Genomic DNA, 10,274 nt, shown 5'->3' with positions numbered 1-10,274 from the left:
GTGATCTAAAGGTTGACAAAGACCCCTTAGGTGACTGATATTTTCCTTGGCTGAACACAAAGAAAAATATTGAGGAATAACATCTAATTACATGATAATTAGTAAAATAGAGATCAATTGTATCCATAAGAAGTATGTTTGCATTGGGGTGCTGATTTTAGGGTGTGGACCCATCAATTTGGTTGAATTTTATTGCATCACATAATGTGTACAGCTACACACATACAAACAAAAGCACTGGGCACTTGCCCATGTGAGGGCGCTAACCTGAGTAAGTACGGTATGTTTATCCACATGTAATTTCATAGTACTGACATACCTGTTGCAGCTAGTGTCATGTTAACAAAATGTTCTTTTAAATCATTACTGTACTTTACTGTTGAGTAGTATTTACCACTGTATAACTACGAGCGAACACAGAAAACCTCTTTTTGTATTTTACAGTCGTGATAGTATTCACACCTGTCGTTCAGTATCAGCTAAGATATATGGTTCTCTTGTTCTTTATTGATACAATCTGCATTAGAAATTTGGAATTGTATGCACGAGATGATCATATCAACATCAGGCTGTGACTTTTATCCGAATGTCAGTCTAAGAAATTCTTTTCTAAGAAATTCTGCTGTCAGGTTCAAATCTAGTCAGAAATGTCAACCTTTTTTTTGTACGCATTTTCTGGCAAATATACAAAATATTAACTGTCAATAAACGGATGAGAATGAAGCAGTATATTACCTATTTGTGTTTCTATGCATGGATTGTACTTTGAGAGAATAAAATGGATTTGTCATTCTGTCCTAGCAACGTGCCTTTTACATGACTGAAACTGAGAAAAAATGACTGTTCAATACCTTGTTACTTTGGATTCGCCTTGAGTTTGATCTCTAATGTCAAAGTGAAGCTGTGTGTTGCAGATAAACAAAACTTTGGAACATTGTGGACTGAAATTTAAGAATTTTTTTTAATCAGAATTTGTTCAAGTTCCAAAGGAAAGGAATCATTCAAGTGAATGTGCTTCAGGTATGTTCAAATTTCTGATATTGGTGATATTAGTGAAATGTAATTATATACCCTATTTCAACTCTAGACTAACAATAATACAGACTCAACAAACACAGCAGGGTCCTTTGCCCAATCACATTGAAAACTGATAAGCTTTGCTATTCTAGTATTCTTTCACAGTGCAGTAAAAACAGGCTTCTATTAAAAGAAAACATTACACATTGACTTGATGATTTTAATGTCTGCAATTGTTTATTTTCTAACTGATATCAACATATCAACTTGACTACTTCTACATCCCCACTTTGCATGGTACCTATCTAATTGTTCCTTTTGAATAAGAAGTTGTCCGAAGGTGTGTATTAAATGTCATGTTACATGAGTGAAACACCATAGCAACATCATTTTAGCTGTACTTTCTAAAAATCATCATATTCATGATATTCTCAAGATATTCCAAATATATAAAATTTGTAATATACCATTTCATATTTGGCAGGAATTCAATTTGAAAGTCACTTCTTACAAAAACTTGACATTTTGCTAACGGCCATATGGATCAGAGATGGTTAATTTATAAAACTATTGTGTTTTATATCTTTAAAAAAAGTGAAACAAAAATAAACAAATTTAAACCATTTCTGTAACTCGGTAAATCACACAAAAAAGAATTTGCTAAAATTTGTCTTGTACATATTAAAGTGACCATATGGCTGAAAATTGGCTATTTTTGTGGGAATTTTTAATTTATAAATCAACTATCTGCTACGTTTTTCTACTCGAAATAAAATGTGAAAGAACATATATCATCATGTCCTTGATTGTAACACAACAGATTGCAAAACATTGAAAAATATGTAAAATGTTTGTTATTGTATATACAATAACAAACTTTTTACTAACATTTTAATTTTTTGCAATTCACTGAATTACAAACATAAAATTCATGTTGTAAGTTCTTTTACATTGTATTTCCAAGTAGAAAAATATAGTAATGTTGTTATATAAATTAAAAATCTCACATAAATATCCATTTTTCATCCATAGGACCACTTTGAAGGAAGTGATATGCAAATGATAGCTACATATATATATATGCAATGTATTTTATTGTCACCAAAATAGGCAATCCTGTGTGCAAAGTGAAACATTTTTTTAAAAACCCACCATTAGTCACTATGTCATGTCCTGTCTGTGCATGCATCTGTCACTTTTCCATATATTGAAATATTGATCACCGTGCATTGTAACTTAGTGAGCTGTAGCTGTGCAGCGAAATTAAACAGAATCGGAATGCAGGGGCCGGGCCATGCAGGGCCATGGCATAAAATTGATTATAGCGCCCTCTACAACCCCCTGTATTTGAATACAAGAAATCCCACATAAAAGCACTAACAGACGCCATATTAGTCCAACTGGCAAGAAGGAAATTTCTGTGCGCCTGTGGCATCTAAAAATACTATAACATGTGAGTATACCAGTAGTAGCTAACGTAAAACAAGTTTTCTGGCGTTATCACAGCTCTCTAGAACACTAACTCAACGAAGCATAGATTATAATTCAAGCTTTTCCAAGGCTTTCTGCGTCCTGCGATTTCACTCGCTCGTGCTCAATCAATGTGACGCGTAGCACCAGCTCTTTAACGAGCACATGTATTTTTCATCACAGTTTTGTCTAATAATTGCATAGAGTGTCTTATTCCTTCAACTTGTTTATATGCATTTTCACATTATAATCACGCGTCAATCAAAATATGAAGATGAGAGGGAAAAAAAACAATTTTAAAACAGACGCTCGTACCTGCCCCCGATGCAGTGATGCGAAACAGAACCACACAAAATGTCGGCGAGAGCGCGGGAACATCACGTTTACGTTCAATTTTTCCAAACGTTTACCTTGCAAACATACGTTAATGAAATAACGTGAACAAGAGCGTCTTCGTAAAGGGTACTCTTTCATTTTTCGAGAACGAGATGATTTCTCGTGTGCAGCATTTACCACAAATGTATCATAATTTATATGGACACATTTTGAAGTTTGGATAAAACTCGCATTTGCGTAGTTGACGTGTTACTGTTAGCAGGGTTTTAAACGTCTTAATTGTAAAACTTGAGTAACCAAATGCATGTTTTATGTGTTTAGAGGGAGAGGTTTATAGATTTGTATTAATGTAAATTTCTTGTCTTTGGCAGAGCATTGAATGCTTTGTGGCATTCATATGCAAATTAGCTATATTTTCACAGTGACCCTGTGCATTCATGCAAATCCCAACAAGTTAATATTTTTATCCACCATTGAACAATTCTGCTCAGTCTTCGTTTCTTCAATAATTCTGAAAATATTTATTAACAATATGCATAATCTACCTGTTCGTTTCTTCAATAATTCTGAAAATATAAGTTAACAATACGCATAATCTACCTGTGTAATCATACCTTTATCACTAACTGAAAGTGCTGGAAGCTGTATTCTATGTTAATCATTGTACCATACAGTGATGCACACGTCAAGAACATCTGTAATATTGTTAAGATTTCTGTTTGCTGTTTCTCATAACCTAGAGCAAGGGTGGGTCAGAAAACTTGCGACAACTCTTTCTCTTCGTTTGTAAGCTCAGATATTGTTCATCTGTGTATACGTAAAAAAAACCTAACCAATAATGCCTCGCTTGAAATTTGGGTAAGAAAGAATATCTCTGTTTCAAAAGTCTGGGTGTATTTTTACTCCTGAACAAGAGTGTGTGTGACCTTTTATTCAATGTGCTACATTTTCTCCTTCACAGCATGGGTACTAGAATATATATTGGAAGGCTCAGCTACCAAGCCAGAGAAAAGGATGTGGAGAGATTTTTCCGTGGATTTGGTCGCTTACGAGAAGTTAACTTGAAGAATGGGTTTGGCTTTGTTGTAAGTTGATGGACATGTTTTTCCATTGCGTTCTTTTGCCATATTAGTGGCCAGATGTTCGGTGTTATACTTCGGTTGTACAGCACTTCATTTGAGTCTGTCATCTCTCAATAGTTTACATGCATCTGCTGAAAGCTATAATTTACAAAGTAACAACATTGTATCTCGTATAGGAATTTGATGATCCTCGTGATGCTGATGATGCAGTATATGAATTAAACGGCAAGGAATTGTGTAATGAAAGGTTGGTTACTTTGTGTGGTTTCTGTTTTTAGTCCCCAGAGGGGACTTATACATTGGGTTCTGTGTGTGTGTGTGTGTGTGTGTGTGTGTACATTCACCCTCATATCTCTGGCATGCACCAACCTATTTCATGCTAATCTGTCATAAAGGTAACATACTATGTGAAACATGCACGTCACCTTGTCTTACGACAATCTTTTGTCACTTTGTAAAATGTTTCTTTCTTAGCATGATGAATGAAAAGGTAGCCTCATAACTAGACCACCTATGCTTTACAGAGAGGTAATATAAGCTAAGATAATTTATATCATGCATCATTTTGTAAGACATTTTCATTGTGGATTTGGGTTTATGATGAGAGTTAGCCTCACAACTTAACTCTCTAGACATTACATCAAAGTAAATTGCTGTCCTTTCTCATCAGGGTAATAATTGAACATGCAAGGGGACCAATCAGGAGGGAATACAGGGAACGCGACAGGTATGATTCTCGTGACAGTCGTCCCCCATACCGACGAAGAGGTGGTGTTGATAAGTAAGTTTTAATAGAATTTTAACAATGCTTTCTAGATTATGCTAGTGTTGACATTGTTGTAAGAAGTACTACTAACATAAAAAGTCTACAATATCCGTGTCCATTGTGATATTACTATAAATTGTGGCCAGATTTAAAGTGTTGTAATGTTTGCATGTATTATCTACTTTTCAATATATTGTTGTTAATGTTAGTGGGTTGTGCCTATTTTTCCCTAGTCATTTTACGTGTGTGTGTGTCACTACATTGTTACAATCATTATGAAGGAGAAACTAATGCTCAATTTCCTTGCATACAGAGTTTTCCACCCTAGCAGAAACTCGGGCTTTCACACTTTGTATGTGCCTAAAGCAAGCATTGATGACTCTAGTTTGTGATGTAGATGCAGTGTAAGGTTTTGAAAAAACTACAAAGAATTTAGTCCGAAAATATTGGATGGAATATTGTAACAAATGGAATAACACTGTTGTAAATAGTTTTTAGTAAATACATTTAAGAAAAAAATTTGTGTCTGCAATCTGGTAGTATTGTTTCATATGATGTTTTGGTTCTTTATTCTTTGTTGACTCAGGTATGGACCCCCAACCCGCACCGAGAACCGGCTGATCGTGGACAACCTATCAAGTAGATGTAGTTGGCAGGTAAGGTTTAGAAATATGGTGAAGTAGCGTTGCATCAGAGTGAATTCTCAAGACCAATTCAAGTCGGCCAAGAAAAAATTTGGCAATTGATAGACTTTGTCGCTGCTGAGTTTGTGTGTTTGTTCGTTCCTTTGTGTGTGTCTGAGATTCGTTTTGAATTCATGTCGGATGTGTGTCCTGGTCAGATGGATATGTTCGAGTTTAAGTTCCAAGGTTTTCAGAACGAGTGTGTGACATTTTCAGCAGACAAAGTCTATCGTGTCTTTTTTATATTTGGATACAAGAAAATTCCATCACCTAAAAGACTTGAACTGGTCTGTCTATGCCCGTTACCTACTGACCATGCAATTTGTTATCCTCTTTATAGTTAATGCTGCCTTACTGAGCGGTGTCTGAGGGTCTCTCAGGGTCTGTGTCTCAGGGACTGTCTCTTTAGTGGCTATGAGCTTGCGCACACACTCCCCCCACAGAGGAGGTGATAAAGGTTAAGACTAGGCTGGTTGGCTGAGAGCATCCATGAATTTTCTCCTCATCACCCATCCACCAGTTGTTAGAATGAAGACTAAATTGCCTGTGCTTGCCAGAGAGAAAGAGGGAGAGGTTCCACAGTGATGGAAAAATCTATTTCGCCAACATGCAGTTTGCCTTCTCTTTAGGCCAGTTGCATTCCTTTCATCCAGGCATCTGAATCACATTTGGCAACCTCTTCACACAAAAAAAATTTATATTTCAAAATCCGAAGTCAAATTGGTCGAGGGCTTACCGAGCTATTAGCTGTTGTGCTGTGATGGGCAGCAAGTTATAAAAGAGTTACCCTATCCAGCTGAAAGAGGAGGGCTGGTAGAAAAGAGTCCCCCCGATGTTGAATACAGTAGCAAGCCATACCCATCCATCTCCCAGCCGGGTTTACGGTACTGAAGTGCCAAAGGTCCGATCTGATCAGTCAGTCAGGGTATGGTCCAATCTCATGAATTCGATGTGTATCACATCATCGTACAAAAAAAGGTAATTAAGTCATCATGATTTGTGTCTCTTCCTGACCATTCTTGTTGTTGGGCTCAAAGCATAAAATATAGTTTCTGATTGCTGAAATTCACAAATTTCTTAGTAACAGTTGGTAGCTTTAGAATATACGATGTTTGAATTGTGAATAACGAGTCTTGTTGAACTGATTCTGATTAAAAGTTATGAGCCCATTATGACAAGATTGTAATGGATTTGTCACTATGGACATTGCTGTAGTTCACATTGGCCACTCAAGTGTTCACCAGAGGAGGCAACGGCGAAGGGGTGCAGCAATGGACCAGGAAGCAGATGAAGATCCAGTGGCAGCTTCTTGTACATTTCTCATTCCCAATAAAGTTATAAGTATTCAAAGTGTGGTTATTTTTTACCCTTTGTTTCTTTCCACAAAGTGTGTCCGCAGCTTCTCGTAAGCAGTGTTAGTTTGCTTATGGTTAATTTTGATTTTGTGTAAAGTTGTACAGCATCAAGAGGAGCAGTGCAGGAATTTGTCTCGGTATCAGACCCGTCTAATATTGTCATTGGTATATTTTTTAGGACCTCAAAGACTACATGAGGCAAGCTGGTGAAGTTACATTTGCAGATGCCCACAAGCAACATAAAAATGAAGGGTAAGTATCATCTGTCTCTATCTATGCATTTGTTCAGGAAAGGGGTCATTAACTTTTACCCTGGGACAGTACAATATAGTTACTTTGGAACTGTAAATTGGAAATGAATGCTATTTTTCGATCCATCTACTATGGACCTTGAGGTCTGTAGTAGACGAGTTGAAACGTCACATTCGTTTCCAATTTACCATTCCAAAGTAACTATATTGTACTGTCCTATTGATTCTTGGAACCATGAACAATATATTCTTCAACTTTCTCTCTGTTCTTGTTGGCTGTTTCAGTCTTTAAGATAGTATGTCTACTGTATTAATTACTTTATCTTTTCTTCTGCATTTCAGAATTGTTGAATTTGCTACATATGGTGACATGAAGAATGCGTTAGAAAAATTAGATGGAACAGAAATAAATGGACGTAAAATCACACTTATTGAAGACAAACCAAGGAAACGCAGATCCAGGTGAGAGCATCATTATTATGCAGTGACGTTGATGTAATTTGTAATTGAATTGGATGGCATCCATTCTCATCAATGTGAGATGACCATGTGTTGAGAAAGATATGCTTGTGTGCTACAACATTGATCAAGACATCAAATAGTGCGAGTGTACCTTCAGAGCAATGATTTTGTACATGTGAAATAGAATGCTTTACTACTCGCAACTTGAATTCTCATTTATTTATTTTGTTGCCAGGTCACCACGTTCACCATCCAGGAGTAGATCCAGATCAGACAGCCGTTCAAGGTCTCGCTCTCCACGCAGCAGATCCCGCAGTCGCTCACCACGCAGCAGATCTCGCAGCCGTAGTAAGTCTCCAAAGTCTAGGTCCAGATCCAGATCAAGGTCACGATCAAAGTCACATTCTAGATCTTCAAGGTCTAAATCCAGGAGTCCAATGAATGGCAGAGATTAAAATGTTGATGTTTTTACCCTTACAAAGCTGGGGTTTTGTTACGACAGGCTTGAAAGCAAAATCAGCACACTAACAAAAAAGATGTCTCAAAAAATACTGAAGTTTGAGGTTATATTTCACCGTATAACTTGATTTCATTGATTTTAGCCTGTTGCCGGATAACATGCTTTATAGAACTCTGAAACAATTTCCATACATATTCTCTATGCACGCCAATTAGGCAAAATATAAGCGACATTCATCCAGAAGATGGCAAAAACTTTTACAAAACTTTTGGCTGTTGATAATGAGTGAAAACACTATGCAATATACAAAAGTCTTCTCAAGTCTTGTAATTAACAAATTCACAGCTTTGTATGACCTGAAACTGGTAACTGACTGCAAATGATTGTAAATCTGATCATGGTTGATTTCCACACTGTGGTCTGATCTCAAAACAACATTTCGTAAGTTTATGCATAGTACTAAAAAAACCATCCCAATTTAGTTGTGAATTCTATCTAGTCTGCATATCAAACCTGTTCTTGTTAAAGAATTCCAATTCCATCACACTCTGTATGCAGTGCAGTGCTTCTTGCAGCTTGTTCTCTTATTAACACTTCCAGTACCCTTCTGTTTACAAGCCTCTGGATAGTTTGTGTTGGTCGTTGTAGTGTTGCCGAGTAGTAGTCTTTGGTATGTGCCCATTTATATCTTTCCTATTTCCAGCACCTTTGCCAGCTTGCTCGTCTCTCTATCTTGTTCATTTATGATGACATAGAGGTTCTCAATAGGAATGCGACTCGTTTACATGTGATCATCGTATTTGCTTTGCAAGCTAAAAGATAGATTCCTCGCAAAATGTTTTGTCATGGTGTGTATTGAAAAAAACAAACCACCCAACAGTGCTCGCATTCCTTCTAGTCAAACTCTGTGTTGTATGTTATATTGTGTACCATTGAAAACTGACTTGTGTTAGTCCTAGCAAGCTCAATGATCCTTTCTTATATCCAGGTGCATCTGACGAGGACTCTGAACGCTAAAGGACGGACTGTTGCTGTACTTACAAAAGCCAATAACAGTGAGCTCAGCCTTTGCCAGGGAAAGAATTTATTATTTGTTTTTATTTGTTTTGTTTTTAAAAAAGGAAAAAAAGATAATCAGTATCTATGTACTATATTTGGACACATGGCTGTAGGAACAACATACTGACAGAAAGCTCTTTTCGTTTTACCATGTGATGTGTGACCAAAAAAAGTCGGTTAGAATAAAACACGAGACTTGTCTAAATACTGCCAGAAGAGGGCATACATGTCAGTCTAAAAGACTTTTGTCAGCGAGCTCATTTAAAGGGTTAGAAATGTGATTTAGTGGCGTAAATGTGCCTAGTGAACTTGTCCTAGTTTTTGTATGTGTATATTGTCCACATTTCTCATTTCAATGTACTGTACTGGACCACTCTGGTGTAACAGTGTTTTAGTTCACAGTTAGACTATTGTGACGGAACTATATATCAGACTAATTCCCCTTTTGGGTCACCAAAACCAGAATATATTTTGAACTCGCAATTTTTGATGTATAGATTTTGTGGTATGGTGTTTGAGTAAGATTGGGTTTATAAAAGAGACATGATTCAGAGTCTGGTGCTGCACCTTTTATCCACTTTGTTGGGCCAGTTACAGCAGCATCAGCCTTTAGATCAACGGTATTGCATTATTAAGAAAAAAATAAAGTACTTCTCTTTTTTTTTTACTATTATCCCTCATTTCAAATAAATACGAATAAACCACTTACAAAATAGAACTTTATCTGTTGTCTTATCAGTCTGAGTTGCATGTGATATCTTGGTCTGAATGTGTTTACATGTGTGGTTGATCTATTGGTTAGTGTATTGAATGTGTGAATTTGATCTATGTCTGAGAGCATGGAATGTGCGTGGTCTGTTGGTCTGCGAGTGTTGGATATTCGGTCTATTGGTCATGTGTTAGTGTTCATGATCTGTTGGTCAATGTTTTGAATTTGTGTTCCATTGGTCAGTGTGGTGTAATGTTCAGCCTTTTGAATGTTTGCAATATATTGGGCCCTAAGTATTGAGAGTGATTGATTGGTTTGAGTTGGGCTGAGCACATTGAATGCATGATTACTCTATTTGAAAATCTCACCAACCTGGTAATGTCCTACCCGTACCCAGCTGCTGGAATGTAAAATATCCCTGGCTTACTGAGTTGTCCATCTTGAACAGATGTATTTACTAAATTCCCTTTAAAGACACCAAGAACTACTTGCTGGATAAAAGACATTGCCATGTACATGTTGGACAATATAACCTTTTCAATCACACCCACCATGCACAAATGCATTTGCAAATCTTCACATGCAAGAAAAAGTCGGCCAACAGAGAGGTAAGTTTTGATTAAA

At 36.7% G+C, this 10,274-nt stretch overlaps 1 protein-coding gene across 3 annotated transcripts; it reads left to right on the top strand.

Annotated features, from left to right (window-relative positions):
- Positions 1-2,391: 2,391 nt before the first annotated feature.
- On the top strand, positions 2,392-9,637 carry LOC144443536 (serine/arginine-rich splicing factor 6-like). Of its 3 annotated transcripts, XM_078133079.1 has the most exons (9): positions 2,392-2,470; positions 3,785-3,908; positions 4,082-4,152; positions 4,576-4,686; positions 5,252-5,327; positions 6,888-6,961; positions 7,303-7,422; positions 7,658-7,770; positions 8,871-9,637. In XM_078133079.1, the coding sequence occupies exons 2-9, from the start codon at positions 3,786-3,788 to the stop codon at positions 8,897-8,899; spliced, it is 717 nt and encodes a 238-aa protein (XP_077989205.1). In that variant the 5' UTR covers positions 2,392-2,470; position 3,785; the 3' UTR covers positions 8,900-9,637. The 3 variants fall into 3 exon arrangements, with proteins under 3 accessions (XP_077989205.1, XP_077989197.1, XP_077989190.1); XM_078133071.1 differs by having other exon boundaries at positions 5,258-5,327; positions 7,658-9,637; XM_078133064.1 differs by having other exon boundaries at positions 7,658-9,637.
- Positions 9,638-10,274: the final 637 nt, after the last annotated feature.

The sequence above is a fragment of the Glandiceps talaboti genome, chromosome 2 (assembly GCF_964340395.1).
Source record: "Glandiceps talaboti chromosome 2, keGlaTala1.1, whole genome shotgun sequence".
Classification (NCBI taxonomy): Eukaryota; Metazoa; Hemichordata; class Enteropneusta; family Spengelidae; genus Glandiceps; species Glandiceps talaboti.
The sequence above is the reverse complement of the archived record's forward strand: the minus strand, read 5'-3'. Positions and strand labels throughout refer to the sequence as shown.